Below are 26,256 nucleotides of genomic sequence, written 5' to 3' on the forward strand. Positions count from 1 at the left end.
CTCCTCCTCCTCCTCCTCCTCCTCCTCCTCCTCCTCCTCCTCCTCCTCTTCTTCTTCTCCCTAGAGCTTTCATGTGTAGTTTTAAGTTGCTAATATGATAACTCTCCAATTTCTTGATGAAGGCACTTAATACTATGAATCTTCCTCTTAGCACTGCTTTCATTGTGTCCCACAAATTTGGGCATGCTGTGCCTTCATTTTCATTGAATTCTAGAAACTTTAATTTCTTCCATGACCAAGTGATCATTGAATAGAGAGTTGTTCAGTTTCCTAGAGTATGTGGGCTTTTTGCTTTTTCTGTTGTTGAAACCCAACTTTAATCCATTATGGTCTGATAGAATACAAGGCATTATTTCTCTTGTATCTCTTGAGGCTTGCTTTGTGACTGACTGTGGGGAAAATTTAAGAAGGCCGCCACAGCGGCGCAAGCCCCGGAGGGGCTTCCGCTGCCGTGGTGCCGTGGCGGGTCCCACATTAGGGAAGAAGTCCTATGGTTCCAGCGGCCTGAGGGCCTTGGCGGCAGCAGGCCCCAGTAACACGAGGAAGTCCTTGGTTCCAAAAAGGTTTATTGTCATGGCGGATAATAGATGGATCTAGGCGTACCCCCAAAAACTCAGGGCAGTCCCGAGTTATATAGGGAGGGAGAAAGGGGGAGGATTGGGGGAGGATCTGGGGGAGGCATGTTTAATTTGCTCTGCCCTCTGGCCTTCATTAGTATGTAAATCCCTAGGGCCTGAGGCCTATAGCCTGGCCTATGTGACTCTATGGAGATGTGACTGATTTTCAGGATCCTGGATGATGGGAGGGACCGAACTCCTGCCGGTTCTCACGCAGAATTCCACGCAGCAGAGTCTGCAGAGTCTCGGGGTTCTAGGCACCTGCTCAACCATGACCCAGGATACCCTTACGCAGTCTCACAACTGACGATATGGTCAATTTTGAAGAAGGCGTCACATTGTACTGAGCAAAGGCTATGTTCCTTTGTGTTTGGGTGAAATGTTCTGTAGGTATCTGTTAGGTCCGTTTGATTCATAATGTCTCTTAATTTCACTATTTTTCTGTTTAGTTTCTGTTTCAATGACTTGTCCATTGGTAAGATTTGGGTGTTGAGGTCTATTAATGTGTAGGTTTCAATGTGCAAGTACAATTTAAACTTTTGTAAATTTTTTTTTGTGTGTGTGAGTGTGGATATCCTTACATTTGGGGCATATATGTTCAAAATCTATCATCATCTTGGTGGATTTTTCCTTTGATGAGAATGAAGTGTCCCTCCTCATTTCTTTTGACTAATTTTGATTGAAACTATATTTTGTTAGATATTAGAATATGGCTACTCTAGCTTGCTTCTTGGGGCTGTTTGCTTGGAAAAAAAATTTTTTCCAGCCCTTTACTCTAAGGTAATGTCGATCTTTGTTGTTGAGTTGTGTTTTTCATGTGGCTGCATGATGGGTGCTGTTTTTACATCCATTTGGTTAGCCTGTGCCTTTTTAAAAAAATTTATATGTAACTAATTTTATTTTTTTCTCCTTTAATTTATTTATTCAATCATTTTACATCCAGATCACTACCCTCAACTGCCCCTCCCCCCTGTGAGTCCTTCCCCATCCCTTCTCCCTTTCTCCTTTGAGAGGATGGGCCCCCCTATGGTTATTCTCTCATACTGGCATATCAGGTTTCTGCAAAGTTAGGTCCATCCTCTCCCATTGAGGCCAGACAAGGCAGCTGACTTGGGAAACAGATTCCACAGAGAGGTAACAGGTAACAGCTTTAGGGAGAGTGCCCTGCCAATTGATGGAAGAACCAAATCTTTGGTTGGTTATTCAGTCTCAGTGAGCCCCCAACTGTCCAGGTTAGTTGACTCTGTTCATCTTCCTATGGAGTTCCTATCCCTTACAGGGTGAAGAGGCCAAAGTAGCAGGATAGACTCCACCTTGCATAACAAGAGCCTTTAGTCCTTCCCCCATCACTTCCATAAGTGTTCCCAAGCTCTGTCCAATATTTGACTGTGGATCTCTGCATGTGTTTTAGCCAGCTGCTTCATGGAGTCTGTTATTCTAGGCTCTTTTTTACAAGCATCACAGAGTATCATTAATAGTGTCAGGGATTTGTACTTGCCCATGAGATGGATTTCAAGTTAGGCCAGTTATTGGTTGGCCATTCCCTTAGTTTCTGCTCCATCTTTGTCTGTGCATTTCTTTTTGACAGGACAAATATTGGGTTGAAAGTTTTGTAGGTATGTTGTGTCCTTATCCCACTGCTGGGGTTCCTGACTGGCTACAGGAGGTGGTCTCTTAAGGTTCCATATCCCCCTGCTATGCATCTCAACTAACGTTACCCCCATTGACTCCTAGGAGCCTCCCTCATCCCAGGTCATTGACACTTTATAAAGCCTCACACAAGCCTCCATCCTCCTCAGTTGCAGATTTCCATCCATTCTCCTGGTCCTCTGACCCTTTCTCTTGTCTATTCCCACACCTGATCCTGACCCCCCTATTTCCCTCAACATCCCCTCTCCCACTCAATTCCCTTTCTCCCTCTACATACTATAACTATTTTATCTCACCTTCTGAGTGAGATTCAAGAATTCTTGCTTCCGTCTTCTTTCTTGTTTAGTTTCTTTGAGTCTATAAAGTGTACTGTGGGGATCTGTACTTTATGGCTAATTTCCACTTATCAGTGAGTACACATCCTTTTGGGTCTGTGTCACCTCACTCAGGATGATATTTTCTAGTTCTATCTATCTCCCTGAAAAATTCATGATGTCCTGTTTTTAGTAGCTCAATAATATACCATTGTGTAAATGAACCACATTTTCTGTATCCATTCTTTGGTTGAGGGACATTTGAGTTGTTTCTAGTTTCTGGCTATTATGAAAAAAGCTGCTATAAACATAATGGAGCTCATGTCCTTGTGATATGGTGGGGCATCTTTTGAATATATGCCCAGGAGCTGAATAACTGTGTCTTTGGGTAGAACTATTTGTAATATTGATATTTGTAATAAGATTGTAATAATATTTGTAATAAGATTGATTTCCAGAATAGTTGTACAAGTTTGCAATCCCCCCAGCAATGGAAGGATTCTCATTCTCATTCAAAACACTATATTAACTTTGCTCCTTTCCTGTTTATTGTTACTGTTTCCTTAGAATCAACACAAGGGGACCAGCTAGCTTTCTACTGCAATGACTTCTCTGCCTTTTTCTGTATTCAAAAAAGTCCCCACGCAGAAAAGCAATTTGATTTTTGTAGTTAAGAATATGAAGATGTGGTATAGGTATGGCTGACCTAGAAACTGTTTTTTGGCATACACTGCTTTTTGAAACTATTGGGTGGGAGAAAATTTTAACTGCCCATTTTTGCCACTTCTGGGTTCCAGAGTCTGCAGAGAGGGGTTAGCTGCTTTCCAGAAATTCCATGAGTAGTGGATTTTTTTAACCTTGGGCCAGATTCTAGGACCCTGTTTTGGGGAAAATTTTCCTTTCAAAATAGACCCTTCCTCGTTGAAGTTGATTTTTATCGGGGTATTTTATCACAGAAAAAAAAAACAAAACAAACAAAAAAAAACAGAACTAACTCTATTGAACAGGTAGGGAGAGAGTGGGCAGCCTTGTCTTGTCCTGATATTAGTGGGATTGCTTCAAGTTTCTCTCTATTTAGCTTGATGTTGGCTACTGGTTTGCTGTAAATTGCCTTTACTATGTTTAGATATGGGCCTTGATTACTGATATTTCCAAAACTTTTACCATGAAGGGATGTTGAATTTTGTCAAATGCTTTCTCTGCATCTAGTGAGGTGATCATGTGTTTTTTTTCCTTTGAGTTTGTTTATATAGTGGATTACATTGATGGATTTCCGAATATTGAACCATCCCTGCATTCCTGGGATAAAGCCTACTTGTTTATGATGAATGATTGTTTTGATGTGTTCTTGGATTTGGTTTGCAAAAATTTTATTGAGTATTTTTGTGTTGATATTCATAAGGAAGATTGGTCTGGAGTTTTCTTTCATTGTTCTGTCTTTGTGTGGTTTAGGTATGAGTGTAATTGTGGCTTCATAGAACGAGTTGGGTAGTGCTCCTTCTGTTTCTATTTTGTGGAATAGTTTGAAGAGAATTGGTATTAGATCTTCTTGGAAAGTCTGATAGATTTCTGCACTAAAACCATCTGGTCCTGGGGAGACTGTTAATGACTGCTATCATTTATTTAGGGGTTATGGGACTGTTTAGATAGTTTATCTGCTCATGATTTAACTTTGGTGTTTGGTATCTGTCTAGGAAATTGTCCATTTCATCCAGATTTTCCAGTTTTGTTGAGTATAGGCTTTTGTAGTAGGATCTGATGATTTTTTGAAGTTCCTCAGTTTCTGCTATTATGTCTTCCTTTTCAATTCTGATTTTATTAATTTGGATACTGTCTCTGTGCCCTCTGGTTAGTCTGGCTAAGTGTTTATCTATCTTGTTTATTTTCTCAAGGAAACAACTCCTGGTTTTGTTGATATTTTGTATAGTTCTTTTTATTTCTACTTGGTTGATTTCAGGCCTGAGTTTGATTATTTCCTGCCATCTACTACTCTTGGGTGTATTTGCTTCATTTTTTTCTAGCACTTTCAGGTGTGCTGTCAAGTTGTTAGTGTATGCTTTCTCCAGTTTCTTTTTGTAGGCACTTAAAGCTATGAGTTTTCCTCTTAGCACTGCTTTCATGGAGTCCCAAAAGTTTTGGTATGATGTGTCCTCATTTTCATTAAATTAAAAAAATCTTTAATTTCTTTCTTTCTTTCTTCCATGACTAAGTCATCAATGAATAGAGTGTTGTTCAGATTCCACTTGTATGTGGGCTTTCTGCTGTTTTTGGTATTATTGTAGACCAGCCTTAGTCCATGGTGATCTGATAGGATACAAGGGATCATTTCAATTATTTTTGTATTGGTTGAGGTGCTACAGGGGGTGGACAAATCTTATAATTGTTTCATTAGCCACCTTATGGAGACTGTTGAGTGCCTGTTTAGGGTGCAAGAGCCTCAAAATCCCTTTATAAAACAGCTTGTCTTTGAAAATGCCAATCCTACTTACCAAGATGTTCTTAAACACCACCATTCTAATTCACTGGCAGAGTATGTTCGCCTCTGTGCAGGGGCTGGAACAAGCCCCACTATAGGCTTGATGATCGGTGCCGCCCTTCAGAGGGTGGGCTTAAATAGCTCCCAAAAGACTTGTTTTCGCTGTAAACAGCGTGGCCATTTTTTGCAAGAGTGTCCCCATCTCCGTCAGATTCGGGGACCTCCCATTGAGGGCCAGAGAAACAACCCTCCAGCACAGGCATCACCGGCTGCTCTGTGCACCCACTGCCGAAAGGGATGACATTGTGCCAGAGACTGTAAATCCAGAACAGACAGTCAGGGGTGCCCCTTACCGCCACGGTTTTTGGGAAACTTCCAGAAGGGGCATCCTTCGGCTCCCAACCCCACTACAGGCCCCAGGGTAATAGGGTTTGTTCCTCAATGGATTCCCCATCACACACTCAGTCCATTGCCCAACAATCCGCCACCCAACAGTCCGTTGCCCAGCTCTGGAGAGCCACAAAGAACAGCCCAGGATTGGACCTCTGTGCCACCTCCAGCATAGTACTGACCCTGGAGGAGGGCCTTCAGGCTGTGCCTACTGGTATACATGGCCCCCTACCCCCAAATACTTTTGGCATAGTCCTGGAAAGAGCCTCACTTTCCTTAAAGGGACTCCAGATTACACTTGGAGTTATATAGACCCCGACCACCAGGGGGAAATTCAGATTCTTGCAAGTACTATAACTGTCCCAGTGTTTATATCAGCACAATAGACCATTGCCCAGTTGTTGCTTTTTCCCAAGGTTTCTACTACAAATCCCTACCTTAAAGACACCAGGGCCCCTGGCGAGAGAGAAATAGCAGAGGCCTTTTGAGCCCCCCAAATTACTTCCTTTCGCTCCATGCTTACTTTGAGTCTAAATGGAAGAACATTTCAAGGGCTCTTAGACTCAGGTGCTGACGCCACTGTCATCTCTGACAGGTTTTGGCTGGCTGCCTGGCTGCTGACCAATTCAGCCACCCACTTACAGGGGATTGGACATTCCAAAAACCCTCAAGTCAGTGCTCAGACCCATAAGTGTATAGATCAAGAAGGAAATTCAGGCACCGTAGTCTACTACGTGATCACTGATTTACCAGTCAATCTCTGGGGGAGAGATATTCTCTCCCAAATGAATATTTTCATGTGCAGCCCTAATGACGTGATGACAAGACAAATGTTGGCTCAGGGATTCCTGCCAGGCCAAGGATTAGGAAAACAGGCACAAGTCATAAAAGAACCTCTGGTTGTGACACAGAGACCTGACTGGCAAGGCTTGGGATCCCAGCCTCAGCTTTTTCCTTAACAGCTATGGACATCCCTGCTCCCCAGACTCATGCAGAGAAAATTTCCTGGAAAGACACAACCCCTGTCTGGGTTGATCAGTGGTTGTTAACACAAGAGAAGTTGGCTGTTGTAAGACAGTTGGTGCAGGAACAGTTAGCAGCTGGTCACATTGAGCCATCTTCCTCCCCTTGGAATACCCCGATTTTTGTTATTAAGAAAAGTCCAGCATGTGGAGACACCTACAAGATCTCTGTGCAGTTAACAGAGTGATGATTCCTATGGGAGCCCTGCAGCCTGGTCTTCCATCTCCTGCTGCCATCCCAGCAGACCTTTAAAAGTTGCTATTGATTTAAAAGATTGCTTTTTCACCATATCTCTTTATCCAGATGATTGTCATCATTTTGCATTTAGCATTCCTCAAATTAATTTCCAGGGGCCCATGGATCACTTCCACTGGTGAGTCTTCCCCCAGGGCATGACAAATAGCTCTACCCTAGCCCACAAGTGTATAGTACATGTAATCCAACCTGTCAGAAATGCCTGGCGACAAACATACATTCTTCATTACATGGATGACATCTTACTGGCTGCCCCTAATAGACAGCAAGCCCTCTCATATTTTCAACAACTTCAAGAGGCACTAAGTTCACAGGGTCTTAAAATTGTCCCTGAAAAAAATCAGATGAAAGATCCTTATTCCTATCTAGGGTATGAACTCGAGTTGGGATCAGGTCCATACCCCAAAGACTGAGCTTCAGCTTTCTTCCCTTCTGACTTTACAAGATTTTCAACAGTTGCTCAGGAATCTCCAGTTTGTTTGCTCCTATTTAAATATTCCTCCCGAGGTTCTAGTTCCCCTCAATGAACTCCTCCCAGGAGACTCCCATCCTCTGTCCCCTTGAACCCTTACACCCCAAACCATTTCAGCCTTGCAGCAAATAAGTCAAGCCATATCTTCCCAAACCTCATTTCAAATTCATTACACTGTACCACTTTATTATATTGTTTGTGTTACAACACATACTCTGGCAGACATCTTTTGGCAGCAGTCCCAGACTCCTGCAAAGAAGGGATGTCCTATGTTATGGGTATATCTCCCCTCAAGTTCAAGCAAGGTTTTGGCAACCTATTATTCCTTGTCTGCTGCCCTAATTGTTAAAGGAAGAAAACTGTCCAGACAATATTTTGGTAAGGATCCTGATGTTATTATTTTCCCTTATACCTCAGATCAAGTGGAGTGGCTCCTTTAATCTAGTGATGATTGGGCCATAGCCTGCGCCTCCTTTGCAGGCACCATAGACAATCATTATCCAAATGACCCCCTTATACAATTTGTAACGATGCATTCCTTGACTTTCCCCAAGGTCACCTCCAAGACTCCACTCCTTGAGGGCACCTTGGTGTTTGCAGATGGTTCCTCAACAGGCAAAGCTGCCTATGTTTTACAAGATCATGTTATTTCAGTGCAGTCCCCATATTCCTCTGCCCAGCTGGTAGAATTGCTTGCAGTCCTTCAGGTTTTTAAAGCATTACCAATGACCCCATTTAATTTATATACTGACAGTGCCTACATGGCCCAATCTATTCCTGTCTTAGAGATAGTCCCATATATTAAGCCTGCTTCTACTACTTCCAAATTATTTGTGGAAATTCAATCCCTAATTATCAAAAGGACAGTGCCATTTTTTGTGGGACACTTAAGAGCCCATTCTGGCCTGGATGGTCCTCTATTGCATGGAAATGCCCTGGCCGATGAGGCCACTTGTGCAGCATTCCTTGCCCTACTTGATTCCATAGATTTGCTTAAATGGGCTCATGCTTTATATTATTTGAATGCCTCTACCTTGTGCCAGATGTTTAAGATTTCTAGAGAGCAAGCACAAGGAATTGATAAGTCCTGTGGTCATGTGCCACTCTGTTGCCAGTCCCTCACCTGGGAGTTAACCCTAGTGGACTCATCCCTAATGAACGATGGCATATGGATGTTACCCATTTTCCTTCTTTTGGAAAGTTAAAATATGTGCATGTTACAGTTGATACCTATTGTGGATTTATACATGTGTCTCTACTTTCTGGAGAAGCATTGCATGATGTGATAATACATACCCTACAGTGTATGGCTGCCATAAAAAAACCACAGATCATTAAAACAGACAATGGCTCTTGTTATACAGGAACTAAGTTCTAACAGTTTTGTTCCCAGTTTGACATCAAACATGTTACAGGTATTCCCTATAGTCTTCAAGGCCAAGGCATTGTAGAACTAGCCCATCAGACTTTGAAAAATATGCATCAGCACCTGACTGAAGTTACAGAAGCTTACTTCCCCTTGACTCCTCAAAACAGGCTCAATCATGCTCTCTTTGTCCTTAACTTCTTGTCCCTGGACAATGAAGGCAGATCAGCAGCTGACTGCTTGTGGCATCCTAAATAACAGGATTCTTATGCATTAGTGCCATGGAAGGATCCCCTCACTGGACAATGGAAAGGACCAGATCCTGTCCTTATCTGGGGACGAGGGTCTGCCTGTATCTATGACAAAAAGAATGCTGGCCCAAGATAGATACCAGAGAGGCTAGTAAAAACTGTTAACCCACCTGTGTCCAGAATGGAACAACTGTCTCCTCCTGAGACAAATCTCATTTCTTTTCCAAACGCTGCTCCAGGCAAGGATACTCATGATCCTGTGGCTGACTGGAATGACCATCAACCTTTAACTGCCTCTGCCAAAAGCCCCTAATAGACACATCCCTTGGAATTATACTTGGACAGCCCTCTCAGAGAGAGATGACATTGTCTGGGCCACTTCCAAAACTTCTACCAGCATCTGGTGGCCAGCATGCCTCACTCCTGATCTTTGTAAATTAGCACAGGGAGCAGCGGCCCCTTGGGGTCTTCAACATCAGCTAGACCTATATAAAGCCCCAGAGGATAATATGCCCAACACTCAGATTATTAATCCTCAACATGTTTGGGTTTTTGTTCATCACCCAGTTAGCCCTGGCTGTGATAATTCCATCAGACGAATCTTACTTCAAGATATAGATTTTTATATTTGCCCAGGCCTCCATTGTAGCTGCTCTGTCCATCATAAGTGCGGTGGCAAAACCGACTTTTACTGTGCCAGTTGGGGTTGTGAGACCTCTGGGATGGTCTATTGGAATCCTACCTCCTCATGGGATTATATTACTGTCTCATGAAATTTCTCACGCCCTCAAAACTCTTTAGATGCCAATCCTAACTAAAAATTCTAACTGTGTCACCTTAGGTTGGTGCCTCCCTCTGTCCATTACATTTACAGACCATGCTAAATCCCAAGATTGGGCATGGGGAGTCTCATGGGGTCCCCATCTTTATCAATCAGGCACAGATACTGGCCTTACTTTTACCATTAAGCTCCTCAAAGAACTAGTTCATGTAGACTCGCCAGTCCCTATTGGTCCCAACCAGGTTCTGGTCCCCCAGGCATAGCCACACAAAAAACCTGACCCTCTATCTTTTACAAAAACTGCTCACATATTTACTTCAGTTACTTCCCCTGCTCCCAAAGCTGATTCTCCCATAGCCGATACTACCCACTTTGCTCAGACTGAGAATTTTATTCTTACCTTAGTGAATCAGACCTTCCTTACACTTAATGCCACCTCCCCTAATCTTGTTGATGATTGCTGGCTGTGTTATCATTCTCAGCCACCTTTCTATGAAGGCATCGTTGTTTCTGGCAGTTTTACACCTACAAATAACGAATAACTCCAATCATTGCCACTGGCAATATGGAGAGTGGAATGATTTGTCCCTCTCTCAGGTCTTGGGATTGGGCCTCCGTGTGACTTCTAATACACCCACTTCACAGTGTGTCCACCTTTGTAATGTTACCCTTGCACCTGATATTAGTAGCCAGTATTTAGCTCCAACAAATGATACCTGGTGGGTTTGCCTTGATGGTCTCACCGTCTGCCTCTCAGCCACCACCTTTTCAGCTAAGAATTCTGATTTTTGCATTCTTGTACAGTTGTTTCCTCTATTGGTTTATTATCCTTCAGAAGAATTTTTTCATTTGTGGGATCAGTCCACTGATTTCTCCCCTTCACTTGTTTTCCAGCGAAGAGAGTCCCTAACTGCCGCCACCATTACAGTCCTCCTGGGCCTTGGTGCAGTAGGCATGGGGACTGGTATTTCCTCAAATGTTCTTTCCAAATCTAGGTATCAAGAACTCAGTGTCACCATTGACAGAGATGCCCAGTGTCTTCAACAAGGCATCGATGACCTCTCAGATTCCCTCTCCTCCTTAGCTGAAGTCGTCCTCCAGAATCATAGAGGACTTGATTTACTCTTTTTATACCAGGGAGGGCTGTGTACAGCTCTTAAAGAAGAATGTTGCTTTTACATAGACAAGACAGGGATGGTTAAAGAGAGCATGAAGGCCTTGAGTAAAGACACACACACATACACACACACATACACACACACACACACACACACACACACACACACACACACACACGGGGGGGAGAGAGAGAGAGAGAGACAGAGACAGAGAGACAGAGAGAGACAGAGAGAGAGAGAGAGAGAAAGAGGGGAAGCATGGTACAAGTATTGGTTTTCAACCTCTCCATGGTTGTCAACCCTACTTCCTTCCATTTTGGGACCATTAATTGAGTTATTTTTGCTATTTCTTTTGGTCCCTGGGCCTTAAACAGGCTTATCAATTTTGTGAAACAACAGATAGATAATTTGGCACAAAATCTATTCAGGTACATTATCATAGGTTAGCTATGAAGGACCAAGAGACTCAAGAAGAGGTCAATATTCCATCCAGGGTGTTCCCAAAACCCTTCTCCCAACCTAAAAGAAGGGACTTCCACCCCTGGACCAAGCAGAGAAGGGCCACCCAGAACCACCCAGAGCCACCTCTGACTGGTGATGGTGATCTAAGTTCTTGCTTAGGCTGCGAGGCAAAGCACTGCAGGGGAATATAGAACAAAAATTAAAAATATCTCTCTGGGTTCCCGGAGGGACAAGACTGACTGCATAGAGGTTGATGTCCAAACTATCTCATCTCCAGGAAAAAGACATCAGGACAGGTCCGGCCCCCACGCCTCACTGGACAACACCAGGAGGACTGGAGCCATTACAAGGTCCCCTTTAATTACTGGAGGTCAAATTACTGGATCTTTGCTGTGGCAAAGATCAAAATTGCCATGGTCCCTCTATACTAAGGAAACAGGGGAGATGTCAGGAGTGACCCTGCTTAAACATTAACTCCTTAGTCAGCCATATGTGCCTACTGGCACAAAGTCTTGGCCTCTGTGGGAAAGCACTAATTCAGTTAAGAACAAATAGCTATAGATCTTGTGGGTATGTAGCCTTGGTGGGAAAGTACTAGCTTAGATCAGAACAAATGATCATAGATCTTATGGACAGGTACCTAGCAACCTGTTCTGCTCTGTTTCTTCTATGAACTTTTCACCCAGCCAATATCCTGTTCTTAAGAACATCTGTACTCTCCCCAAGAACATCTGCACTCTCCAGAAGCAAAGAGACCCTATGTCATCCCCCTCCCCATATCCTGCTTCTATGTGTATATAACCTGGTAAGGGAACAATAAAAATTTGATAGCTTAATCAGACTTCTTGACTTGCTGTCCTTCTTCGTGTCCCCGTGTCCCCAAGCTCTCTCTTTCAAGTGGTCCCCTAGTCCCAGTTCACCGTCCTGCAGGCCAGGGCATATGGTCTCTTGATCTTTGACAAAGGAGCTAAAACCATCCAGTGGAAAAAGGACAGCATTTTCAACAAAACGGTGCTGGTTCAACTGAGGTCAGCATGTAGAAGAATGCAAATAGATCCATTCATATCTCTTTGTACAAAGCTCAAGTCCAAGTGGATAAAGGACCTTCACATAAAGCCAGATACACTGAAAGCAATAGAAGAGAAAGTGGGGAAGAATTTTGAATACCTGGGAACAGGGAAAAAGTTCCTAAACAGGACAACAATGGCTTATGCTCTAAGATCAAGAATTGACAAATGGGACTTCATAAAATTGCAAAGCTTCTGTAAGGCAAAGGACACTGTCAATAGAACAAAACAGCAACCAACAGATTGGGAAAAGATCTTTACCAATCCTACATCCAATAAAGGGCTAATATCCAATGCATACAAAAAAAAAAAAACCTCAAGAAATTAGACTCCAGAAAACCAAATAACCCTATTAAAAATGGGGTACAGAGTTAAACAAGGAATTCTCAACTGAGGAAACTTGAATGGCTGAGGAGCACCTAAAGAAATGTTCAACATCCTTAGTCATCAGGGAAATGCAAATCAAAACAACCCTGAGATTCCACTTCACACCAGTCAGAGTGGTTAAAGTCAAAAACTCAGGAGATAGAAGATGCTGGCGAGAATGTGGAGAAAGATGAACACTCCTCCATTGTTGGTGAGATTTCAAGCTGGTTCAACCACTCTGGAAATCAGTCTGGAAGTTCCTCAGAAAATTGGACATAGCATTACCTGAGGATCCAGCTATATGACTCCTGGGTATATACCCAGAAGATGCTCTAACATATAACAAGGACATACACTCCACTATGTTCATAGCAGCCTTATTTGTAATAGCTAGAAGCTGGAAAGAACCCAAATGTCCTTCAACAGTGGAATGGATACAGAAAATGTGGTACATTTACACAATGGAGTACTACTCAGTTATTAAAAACAATGACTTCATGAAATTTTCAAGCAAATAGATGAAACTAGAAAGGTTCATCCTGAATGAGGTAACAAAGTCACAAAAGAACACACTTGGTATGCACTCACTGATAAGTGAATATTAGCCCAAAAGCTCACAATACCCAACTCATAGACCACATGACGCTCATGAAGAAGGAAGACCAAAGTGTGAGTGCTTCAGTCCTTCTTAGAAAGAGTAATGAAATTCTCATGGGAGCAAATATGGAGACAAATTGTGGGACACTGAAGGAGCGGCTGTCTGCAGACTGCTCCACCTGGGTATCCATCTCATGTGCAGTCACCAAAGGTAGAAGCTGATGTGGATGCCAGGAAGTGCATGCTGACAGGAGCCTGATATAACTGTCTCCTTAGAGGTCTGCCAGAGTCTGAAATATACAGAGGCAGATGCTCACAGCTAACCATTGAGCTGATCATGGGTTTCCTAATGGAGGAGTTAGAGAGAAGACTGAAGGAGCTGTAAAGGTTTGCGGCCTCATGAGGAGAGCAACAATACCAACCAACCAGAGTTCCCAGGGTCTAAACCTCCACCCTAGGAGCACATAGGGAGGGACCCATGGCTCCAGCTGTATATGTAGGGGAGGATGGCCTTGTTGGGCATAGGTGGGAGAGGAAGTCCTTGGTCCTGTGAAGGCTGGATGCCCCAGTGTGGGGGAATTTGTAGGTGTGGAGGTGGGAGTTGGTGGGTGGGTGGTGGCACATCCTCATAGAAGTAGGAGGAGGGGAATGGGATAGGGGGTTCCTGGTGGGGGAAAATGGGGAAAGGGGATTACATCTGAATTGTAAATAAAATATCCATTAAAAAATAAAGTAGAAAAAAAAGAAATGAACTAAGAGAGCATTCTTTCTTCCCTCCTTCCTTTATTCTGTAGCAGAAATATGCACCCCTCAGTGAGAAATCATTCCCCACACTCAACAAAATAAAGAAAAAACTCTTTATGAATAGTGCCTGTCTAGCTCTGGCTAAAGCTCTGGCAGAAGCCATCCTCAAATAGATTTTACTATGTGAAAGATATTCCTACACACACAGAAGGGGGTTCCCTCTCAGACCCTAGATTAGACACAAACCACACCCAAACACCTGTTTTTATAGAGAGATCCTTTATTAAGCAGGAAAGAAAAGTTAAAGCTGCTACTTTCTGACTCAGAACAATGATCTTGCTGGTATAATTTTTAAGAAGAGAAAAGGGGGATGATGCTGTTAGAATGGGAAAGGATGAGGTGGTATATTTTGATTAGGGTTGTTAATTAGAGGAACCAAAAGGGGCTTTTGATTGGTGGACTTTGGTAGTCTGTCCCAGGAGGAGGAAGTGTCCAAATAAGAGAATAGACCTTCGTGGTTAGCTTTAGAAACATAGTCTAATAATGGTTTTTAGCAAGACAGAGGGAATTGGGGAGAAAAATAAGTCCTGCCAGAGCCATGCTTGTGAGGCAGGACTGTCTAGAGTCCCTTCACTATGTATACAATGTGTACTATGGGTTTATACATTCCACAAGCACTATAATCCCTAAATATAACTGAGATCTCTGCCCCAGGTTACACTTTGAACAATTTAAGTAAAGACAAGAGACTGTACGTCTGGGAACTTCAGCAGATGGGAGACTTACACAGCAAAGATACTGCTCATTGTCAGAATTATTTTGAGTATACCAGTTTTCTTCCATTTCAAATAGTTGCTACCCAGGGTCATCTTGCCCACCTGGCAGAATTATGCTTTGCTTAAGAGGAGAATGTAGAGTCTTATGGCAGGGCAGGACTTAAGGACGGTTGTCACACTGTGCTGCCCTCTTTGAGCTGCCTGTTAGAGGCATGTTCTCTGGTAGAGAAATAGGCCTGCTGGCTGATGATAAGTCAAGGTTGTCTTTTTTTGTTATGAGCATGGGCTTAATGTCTGATCAACTCTGGTGAATAATCATTTATATCCTAGATTCCTATATTTTGCTTATCTCTAATAGGTCTGGTTAGCAAGTACTAATATTCAGGTTGTTCTGGAGGTAGTGCTCCCTTGCTAAATTCTATCTTTGTGACACAATGCCTTCTAATCAACTCTATTAGGAAAATCAAACAGCATCAATCATATCACTTTGAGTTTCTTCTACACCAACTTGAGGTCTGATGTCTCAGTCATACCCAATTCTAGTCTATTTTCATTCACAGTTGTTGCTCATAATACAAATATTTGTAAATATAACTTGATTTTGTCCTACACTACTCAGAAATCTCCAACTAATATACCTTCTCTTAACAATTCATCTACAGGTATTTAGTGAGCTGAACAAGGAAATATATATATTCAGAGGTAATAAAATTGGAGATGACACATATGTACCATCTGCTACAAGGTACAGGGAATAAAAGAAGAAAATTCGACAGCAGATTCCAAGTGAGTAATGCTTGAATATCTCTTGCTTTAATAGAAAAAATAATGTATGGAATTTTACAAAGCAGGAGAAAAATTTCTTAATCAATCTTAGTGAGATTGGCTTGATTTGGAGAGTTCTCCATTCTTACTCAGAAAGTGGATGCCAATACAGACCAGTGGAAGCCATGGATTGAGGCAGATAGGCTCAGAAAAATCTCATTGTACTTTCAGTCATGGGGATTTTAAATAGCAGCAGAAGAGAGGAAACCAGACAGAAATCATGTAAGAGTAGCGCTAGAGGAGGAAGGAATGGTGCCAGGATAATCCTTTGTACTTGGTATGCATGAGAGCAGCTGCAGAATACCATTTTAAAAATATCTCTGCTGAGTCAGTTGCTAGACATTCACATCCCCTCTGTTAAGAGAACATGTTCATGAAACTCAGAGAAAATGTCCCAGAAGTAGATATTCAACATGAGCAGCAGAATACTGCTAAGCAACAAGAAAAAACCCTTTGAATCAGAACCATGAAACAATCAGTAAAGTTGAATACTAGTTGGAATCAGAATATTCAGAAAAAATGCTCCAATGGGGTGTCAGACTTACAAGAAGAATTCCACAAGAGTGGGGACAACATTTTAACCCAACCCATGAAGGCAGGACATACCATACATAGTACTGCCTTTCTGATGGGCTCAGCAATCCCCATTTGTCTTCTAAAGCACTGCCCAGAGTGTGATCATTTGGAACACCAAATGGCTCCAAGCTGAAGCCTGTAAGCAAGCAAGACAACATTCATATTTTTATTTCAGTTTCCCCCTTTCATCATATTTATTCCTCTTTAATTTATTCCCCAGGGTCAATTTAGCAAACTCTGTTCTATATTCTTGTTCTCTTTTTATCTCATTTCGCCCCTATTGATTCTTTTGTTTTTCTTTTTTGTTTTCTTTTACATAAGCTTCCCAAATTTTTTGGCTAGTCTCACTTATGGACTCTGTGTGTCCTAGCTAGCCCTACAATTTGGGACAACTATGATTCTCTAATTGTCTTAATTTTCTTCTGTCTTTTTCATTTTAACTTTAGTCAAAACTGCTTTATCTATTTACCCCAGTTTGTTGTAACTATTTTACCATTTATGTCTCCGTTCTCTTCTATTTATATGTAACAAATTAATGCATACAGAATTATCAGTATTTCCTTAGTTTGTAAAATAATTGGTGGTTATGAGATGATTTGTCTTTATTTAGCCATTATATCTTCATAGTAGGGGAGTATTTTGATAATGATTATTTTAAAGACAGTATTCTAATTTTTAATTTTTTAAAAATTTTATTTAATCTTTTGTTTACACGCCAGATTTTACCTCCCTCCCAATCCACCCTGACTGTTTCACATTTCATACCTCCTTCCCTTCCCCCTGTCTCCACAAGGACGTCCCCAACCCCACCCTACCCTACCAGACCTTTCCACTCCCTGAGGCCTCTAGTCTCTTGAGGGTTAGGTACATCTTCTCTGACTGAACTCAGACCTGGCAGTCATCTACTATATATGTGTTGGGGTCCTCATATCAGCTGGTGTATGCTGCCTGGTTGACGGTCCAGTATCTGAGAGATCTCAGGGGTCCAGGTTAGTTGAGACTGCTGGTCTTCTTAAGGGGGTCGCCCTCTTTCTCAGCTTTTTCCAGCTTTTCGCTAATTCAACCACAGGGGTCACCAGCTTCTGTTGGTCTTGTGTAAGTATCTACATTTGATGCTTTCAGCTGATTGTTGGGTCTTTCGGAGGGCAGTCAAGGTAGGCCCCCTTTTGCGAGCACTCCATAGCCTCAGTAATAGTGTCAGGCCTTGGGGTCTCCCCAGCACTGCTACCCAGCTGAATTCTACCATGGGCCAGTCTCTGAACCTTCTTTTCCTCAGGCTCTTCTCCATTTTTGTTCTTGAAGTTCTTTTAGACAGGAACAAATATGGGTCAGAGTATTGACTGTGGAATGTCAGCCCCATCCCTCACTTGGTGCCATGTCTTTCTGCTGGAGGTGGACTCTGCTAGTTCCCTCTTTCTACTGTGGGGCATTTTATCTAAGGTCCCTCCCTTTGAGGCCTGAGAGTCTTTCACCTCCCTGGTCTCTGAGGCATTCTGGAGGGTCTCCACACCCCACTTCCTACCTCCCAAGGTTGCCTGTTTCCATTTTTTTCTGCTGGCCCTCAGGGCTTGATTCCTGTTCCTCCCCAATACCTGATCATGTTCCCCTCTTCCCCTCACTGTCCACTTTCCCTCCCAGGTCCCTCCATCCCCTCCTGTGATTGCGTTCTTCTCTCTCCCAAGTGGGATTGAGGCATCCTCACTTGGACCTTTCTACTTGTTAACAAGATGAAGGAGTTGGAGAGGGGACTGAGGGAGCTGAGGGGTTTTGCAGCCCCTTGCGGGGAACAACAGTATCAACTGGCCAGATTCCCTGGAGCCCCCGCTGGACCACCAACCAAGGAGTACACATGCAAGGACCCATGATTCTGGGCATACGTGTGGCAGAGGATGACCTTGATGGACATCAGTGGGAGGAATGACCCTTGGTCCTGTGGGGGTTCGATGCCCCAGTGTGGGGGAATGCCAGGGCAGGAAGGTGGGATTGGGTGGGAGGGTGAGTAGGGGAGCACCCTCATGGAGGCAGGGGGAGGGGAGAAGTGGCAGAGAATTTCCAAAGGAGAGACCTGGAAACATTTAAAGTGTAAATAAAGAAAATATCCAATAGAAGAAAAAAAAAAGATAGTATTCTAATTTCAGTGGAATACTGATGGCCTAACCACCAGTCTAGAAAAAAAAAATTAGGTCCTTCTTGAACATTGCAAAATATTCTGTTGAAGGGACAAGGATAACTGAAAAATAAAAGCAAGAATAAAATCAATGTCCTCGCCTTATTTTTGCTTTTCATAATGCAAAAATGGAAGAAACATGCCTTTAAGAAAAAATCAAGTCAATATGACTCCTCCAAAATTACCAATCTTACAGCAATGAGACTGTGATTGAATTCAAGACAAATGATTCAAAAGAATTGTTGAAATTTAAAAATGAATCACAGAGGACACAACAAAGTGCTGAATTCAAGAATGAGAAAAGAAATTCAATATGGGATGCTACAAAAAGGAAGTCAATAAAAACACACTAAAGGAAAAACAGATTGAAACACTACAAATTAAAAATACAACTTGTATGAAAATTTCTGTAGAAAGCTCAGCCAATAGAATGGATGAGGATTTTGAGTTTGAAGCAAAAGGGTTGTCTCTGAGACCACCACAGTTCATGGGAGGCAAGAATGTAGTTTGGTTCAGTGAGATTCCAAACCAGTGTTAGTTCAAATTTCTAGAGTATGACACTGAATCATTTATTTTAGACATGTTTAAGCTCAGAACAATTTGGTGAGAAGTTTCCTGGTGATAACTCAATCCTATGTGTATAATAAAGTTTAGGAATACAAGTCTATAAGTCCCTTGAGGCAAGTGCCCAGGCCCCACCCCTGATGACCTCCAGTAGTCAGGTTCCACCCACAAAACTTTCTAAAGGGTATAAAGGCCACATCCAAAATCCTGAGATGCAAGTGGCCAAGCTCCTCCCTACAGAGTCAAAAGCCCAACCTTAGAACTTGAAAACCCACCAATCCTCGAGCTCAAAATCCCACAGTAATCCATGAGCTAACTTCAAGATTGTGACTTGAAAACCTACCAATCTTCACCCTGGAAATCTCCACCCTGATAAAGCCAGGGACACCAGGGGAAGGACTTGGATAAAATACTTGAGTTTTACTGTTTGCTTTTTCTAGTTCTTTCCCAGAGGCACCTACAGTCTTTTTTCAAGGATAACTATACAAGGGGAAAATAAAACAATCAGACTTTTGGGGGTCTATATGGTACTGGTTCTGAATTGACACTGGTTCCCAGAGAACCTAAGAAACACTATGGCCCTCCAGTTAAAGCAGGGGCTTATAAATGTCAGATGATTAATAGAATTTTGTCTGAAGTCCAGCTCACAGTAGGTCCCATGGGTTCCCAAACTCATCTTGTGGTCATTTCCTCAGTTTCATAATGTATACATTATATACATCATATATAAATTATTATAATTTTGCATATATATATACATATATATACACACATATATATATACATATATATACATATATATGTATATATATATATTTAGAATTCTCACTCTGGTTCCCTGACCTGTGGAGGAAATGTCAACAAGGCCAAATGGGAGCCATTGGACATGCCTCTACCAGGGAAAATAGTGAAGCAAAAAAAAAAAAACCAACATTGCATATATGAAGAAATTTCAGGCATTAGTGCCACTATCAAGGACTTAAGATATGGAGAGGTGATGGTTCCCATATCTCCCTTTAACTTTCTTATCTGGCCAATGCAAAGGACAGATGGATGGTGGAGAATAACAGGTAGTGACTCTGATAGAACCTGCTGTATCCAGTGTGGTGTTCTTACTTGAACAGATTAACACATTTCCTGATACATTGTATGCAACTATTCATCTATCAAATGCCTTTTTCTTTGTATCTATCCTTGAGGACCACCAGAAGAAATTTGCTTTCAGTTGGCAAAACCTGCAGTTTTACCTCAAGGATTTATTAACTTTCAAGCCCATGTGATAACTTAGAAGTCTCTTCCATAAAATATCACATTGGTCCACTGTGTTGGCAACATTATGCTGATTGAACCAAGTGAAGAGAAGATAGCAACAACCACTTTGGAATTGTTGGTAACACAGTCACATTAGAGGATGGGAAATAAATCCAATGAAAATTCAAGGGCCTTTTACTTAGGTGATAGTTTTAGGAGCCTACTTTGGCATGCCAAAGTATTTACTTTAATGTGAAGGATGAGTTGTTTCACTTAGCTCCGTCCTCACATGACCAAGAAAGCACATTTCCTGGTCTATTTAGATTCTGGAGATTGCACACTCCTCTCTATACTCTAGCCCATATACCAAGCAACTACGAAAGCTGCTAGCTTTGAATAGGCCTGGAATAGAGGACTTTTCAATAGGTCCAGTCTACTGTGAAGGATACTTTACTATTTGGCTCATATGATCCAGAGGACATGATGGTACTTGAAGTGGCAATGGCAGATATAGATGATGTTGGGGGTTTTGGCAGGGCCCCTGTAGGTTAATCAGAGAATCTTTGGACCAAAGGTCTGCTATCATTTGCAGACATATTTATCTTCCTTTTGAGAGATAGCCCTGGCCTACTACAGGACCTCAGTAGAAACTGAACATTTGACAATGGGCCACTGTGTTGGCTACTTTAATGTCAACTTAACACAAACTATAGTCATTAGAGAGGTTAGAACCTAAATTGAGAAAACGCCTCCATATGGTCCAGCTGTAGGCAAGCCTGTAGAATATTTTATTACTGATTGATGGCAAGCCTGTAGAATATTTTATTTATTACTGATTGATGGGGAAAGGGCCAGCTCATTGTAGGGGCCATCCCTGGCCCTTGATTCTAAAAGAAAGAAAGCTGAATGAACTCTGGAAAGCAAGCCAGTGAGCAGCACTCCTCCATGTCCTCTGCATCAGCTCCTGCCTCCAGGTTCCTGTCCTGTATGAATTCCTGTCCTGACCTCCTCCAGCGATGAACAGTGATATGGAACCATAAGCCAAGTAAATCCTTTCTTCCTCAAGTTGCTTTGGCCATGGGTTTTCATCACTATAATGCTAACCCTAACTAGGACAGCACCAAGCTTTTTAATTTTATTTCTCAATACTTTGGGATTCCTTATTCTTTCTCTAAAGCTCACTCTTCCTACCATGTGGCTGTCTGGTGCCTTGTGATTGATCTACATGCTGGTATGTCAAAAGGCATGGCTTTTCCACTTCATCCTCAGGGCACCTGCTGAGATATACAGCTTTCCTGCCCTGTTTTTTGTTTTTAAACTAATAAAAATGTTATGTTAGAAAAGAAATAACTCCACTAAAACCCATAGACTATCATATAGATCTTTATATAACAACTGAACTTAGATGCACATTAAATTTGTAAATCATTGTACTAGCAAAAACTGCCTCATCCAATGGTTAAATAGAAACAAAAATGTAGCTTGATTCTTCTCTATGATTTTATACTGGGAAATTTTCTGTTTTTCTCCAAGAAAACATTCTTCTGTATCTCTTGTACTAACAGGTCAATATTTATTCATAAACGCATTTCATAAAGTCATATTTCTTAAAAATGAAGGTATAGACATTACTAATGACTGGGAGAGTAGCTTTTCATGAGCACTTTTTTCCAACTACATTGTAAATTGCAGAAGTTTGTGGACAGAAATTGCTGAGCACACAAGAGAGAACTATAGAAAAGTTATAGCTGAAATCCTGGGTATGATAGAAGTTTGCATTTTGTATTAATTATAAGGTTTAATTTACACATGAATATGTTGAGTAATAGGCTACTCAATATTTAAAGTTTTTTTGTCAAACTGATTGTCATTGTTTTAATTTTCTCTGTTTTGTGGGGTATGGAGTAAGGTCTCAAGTTTTCAAATAACTGTATTTGTATTTTCATGTCTTTATTCATTTTTCTGTTTGTTTCCAAGAAAGAGTTTTGAGACTGCATCTCACTAGGTCATCCTGGGACTCACTGCATAAACCACCAGGCTGGCCTCAAATTCACAGAGGTCCCCCTTCTTTCCCCCAACATGCTGAGATTAAAGTGCACTACAATGCTCAGCTTCTTTTTTCTTTCGTTTTTAAAGTTCTGTTTTAATTATGTTTCTATAGGAAATGTTTTTAAAAGAAATAAAAACAGAAAACACAATATTTGAATGCAGATGACACCATTTATTGAAATATAAATTTACATATGAAGTATTTAAAGCAAAAGACAATTTCAATTCAGGAAGAAATATATTACTTTCACTAATGTGTCAAATATTTATTTTTCCAGCAGATTCACGTACTAGAAAAAAAGAGCAAATTTCAACATTTTTGCAATGCACCTTACACATCATTGTTATGTATTGGAAAATTGTGAGGACAACACAAAGGCATTAACCATCAATAAATTTTACCAGACACAAAATATTAACAAGGCAGAAATATAGTATAAGAAAATGACATCAATCACAATTGGTATCACAATTTACTTGAGAAGAGAAATAGCTGAGACTTATAGATTACATAATTTAGAGTATAAGTCTCAATAAGATACAGATACAAAATTGAAAATATTTAGGCAAAAACATCATTATCCAAGAGTTGAAATTTAGTTTTTAAGATGTAAGAGGGGGGAGTGAATTGATATTTTTATTTCTGTAGCATCAAACACTTCTGGTATTCTAGCTAATAAGATTTGTGCAACCCATATTACAGAAAAGTCATCAAGACAAACTGAATTTTAAAGAGATTTTGAGCATAAATAAAACGGCAAAATATTTATACAAACCAAAGTTTTCAATGTGTAAAGATGAAGATTAGCTGTCTTGTTTTTATTCATAACTGATTCAGACATTAAAGTCAATGTCTGAAATCTCCATACATGTTTCCCAACCTATCAGAGCTAAGGTTAGGTTTATAGGATAGGTCCAGATTAAGATTAAGTAATATTGGAGTTGAAATAAAATATAAAATTATCCTTTCAGGTTAGTTAAGAAAAAAAATATTATTGCTGCAAAAACTGTCAATGATTAAATAAAATTGCTGCTGCTGCTATAGAGATTTCTTTCCAGATAGTTTCTGTGTCTCAAATACAAACAGAGCAACACTGAAAGACAGAAGTGCCTACATTCATGCCAATATATTTGGATAAAAGACTATGTAATAGAAGGAGCAGCTACTTCAAAAGGTACAGAATTAATATAGTTTTTAGTTTTTAACATAGCCTCAATAAATATATGCTGAGTTATGCTACAGAAATAAGATTGATTTAGCAATTTAGTTTTTAAATGAATACCACCCCTCTGTAATATTCTTTATTTGAATTTTAAATTAGTAAGATATTAAAATACCTGTTGTGAATTTTACAAGATTAGCATAATCATATAGAATGAGCACCAGGAGTTCTATACTCTAGTGCTGCAATATTTCAACCCCTGAATAAATAAAAAGATCACATCAATCTACACCACAGTTTGTTTAAAGATACAATACAGGCCAATTCACATACATCACATATATATTACGATATCACCTTGAATGGTATTTTGTTTAAACATATCACAATAAATATTTATTAAACAAGAGAGAAGTTAAAAATGGCCAGCAAATTATGGCAGTACACATTTCACAAACACAAATACAGCATCAGTGTAAAATGGACAATGTTTCACCATACTAGTGCACTTCACTGTCCAGCGTTTCTTTGAAAATAAAATCCAGTTGTTTCCTTCACTTTCAAAAGGTGGAAATTTACACTCACGATAAATATTAAAGTTATAAGCATCAGATAGTTTTTGCTGATTTTAGACAGATTTGTTCTCTAGTCACTGGTGATAGGTATAGAAAATGAGAAATAAAGAGCTACTAGCCTGAAACAGAATGAATGTCCTAAGAACAAACTGAAATACTTGGTTGAAGTGTCTGATGAGTGTGAAAGCTGGGGAGGTATAATGTGTAGAAGGTGGTTTGATTTTTTTTACTGAATTTTGATAATAGTGGGTGTTTCCAAATTGATACTACTTAGTGAAATTTTTCTTGTTTTCAAATCTTACTCTGCACTGCATATGTACTGGCATTATGTTGTACTGAAACGTTAGGGTTTAAGAAAGAAACCTTAGAATCTATTATTTTGTAATGTTAGAATCATCAAATATATGTGTATTCATTTTTGAATGACTAGGTATATTTATAGAGAAATTATGAAATTTAGTTAATGTCATCATGATGATCTTCAAAAACATTGAGCATCTGGGTAATATTAACTGTTGGTACTTTTGTCATAATTTAGAATTAACTTTAAGTTAAATGTCACTGCATTTTATAGAGAATTTTATTTGAAGATGATCTTTTATTGTACTCTAATATATGTATAAGAATAAAGGAGTTGGTTTGTAAATGAATATTAGTTGTTTAAGATAATGGAAATCTACTAAAGGTGAGTCATTTTAAAAATAAACTCTTAAAATATTATTTTAATAGCAAAAATATGCTCTAGGTAAATTCACAAAGTGCATCTTTTATTGTTTTCCATCAACATATTTTACAATTTAGATGAAGTTGGTATTTTATGTCTATTTATTTTTCTCAAAGAGCCTAAAATAGAATGTCTTTATAATATATAATAAAAGAAAAATTGGAGGCTTTCAAAATCTTTGAAAATCAAGAATAAGCCATCTTATTTTAAAAATCAAGGAATTTTGGTATTCTGGCCCCTACATTTTTCCATCATCATTCCTACCTGGCTGTTTTAATATATGGATTTTTATCTTTATAAATCAAAAAAGGGTACCAAATAGATATTTTTACTCTTCATGGTCTTACCCTTTAACTTAAAATATTCGTTCCATCATGATTCCTGAAGGCCAAAATGTGGGGAGAATTTATTCTGTATTGGAGTTTAAGAGTTTAGGTGGAGGAGAACTGAGAGAGGGGGAGTAAGGGTATGGCAGAAGTTGGAATGAATCTTGGGAATCTTGAGAGAAATGATGAATAGGGTGGAGTGATTATGTGGAGAATATCACTGTGGAATCAGATGGAGAAAGGAGGAAAGCAGAGATGATTCTTAAAACTGTGTAGGGATAGGGAAAAGAGCTAAATTAGGGACGAGGTATAGGGGTTATGGAGAAGTGGGCTGGGGATAAGTAAGGTAGAGGATATAGTGGAGTTGATTAGGTTGAGTAACACTTATATTGGATTAGTGTACCTGAAGACAGTATAAACATTAGAGTTATTTGTTCATTTTATTAACTAATGAAACAAAGAGTTTCAAAACAGCAAGAAATTTAAAAATCCTCTTAAATAATAATTCAGAACTTTATTTAATTAAAAGCTATATTTTTATTGTAATTTTGTTTTCTTAGATTTCCTTTCATTTTCCAAAAAATTTGTCTTCCACATCAGGGAGGCTCTCTGCTCTTGAAATATTTACTGAAAAAGGCACATGTACTTTGTTAAAAGCACTTTGCTATATTTTAGATTTTTACTTTTAAAACATACTTAAAACTTAATGATCAGATGGAAATATTGTATGTAATTAATGGACCTTTCTGGAAAGTTAGCCTAATTTTTGTTATGAAGTGTTCTTATTGAAAAAAATATGGTCTTTACTCTTTTTTGTAGAATTCTAATATTTTTGAGTGACTTAGAGAATTAATTTAATATGGAGAACCCTAAGAAGATAGAAATCTTGGAAAATAAATAATGATGTGCTACTGAACATTTGCACTGCTCAGTTCAATAGATACTCACAGTATTTAGAAGAATAAAACCACTCTAACGAACTGTTACAGGATTAAGAATCATTTTCTTAGACCATCTTCATGTTTGATTCTTTACTTGACAGTTTCATTTAAATTCTTAAAAATTGAAAGAGAAGCAGCTGGCCACTGTACACATAGTTTTATATTTAAATTTTAAGCCACTAAACACAACATCCAAAATTATATGGATCATGAGGAATAACACTCACATAGCAGGGTTTTGTTGATGATGAAGTTGGTGTTTTTGAGACTGTCTTCAATTATATATCAGTGTTATATATAATTGAACCAAATTTTGTTTACTGTCTTTCTTTCTACTTGTTTTTCATAAACATTAGTTCTTGGTAAGTTA

At 40.0% G+C, this 26,256-nt stretch overlaps 1 protein-coding gene across 1 annotated transcript; it reads left to right on the forward strand.

Moving 5' to 3' along the window:
* The first annotated feature begins 5,962 nt into the window (after positions 1 to 5,962).
* On the forward strand, positions 5,963 to 6,406 carry LOC114628764 (endogenous retrovirus group K member 6 Pro protein-like). Its single transcript, XM_028776736.1, has one exon. The coding sequence runs from the start codon at positions 5,963 to 5,965 to the stop codon at positions 6,404 to 6,406; it is 444 nt and encodes a 147-aa protein (XP_028632569.1).
* Positions 6,407 to 26,256: the final 19,850 nt, after the last annotated feature.

Source organism: Grammomys surdaster, unplaced genomic scaffold (genome assembly GCF_004785775.1).
Source record: "Grammomys surdaster isolate TR1022 unplaced genomic scaffold, NIH_TR_1.0 61, whole genome shotgun sequence".
NCBI classification, from domain to species: domain Eukaryota; kingdom Metazoa; phylum Chordata; class Mammalia; order Rodentia; family Muridae; genus Grammomys; species Grammomys surdaster.

Excerpts from the sequence above, each read along its gene's own strand:
- LOC114628764 (XM_028776736.1), top strand. The coding sequence starts at position 5,963 with ATGCTTACTTTGAGTCTAAATGGAAGAACATTTCAAGGGCTCTTAGAC.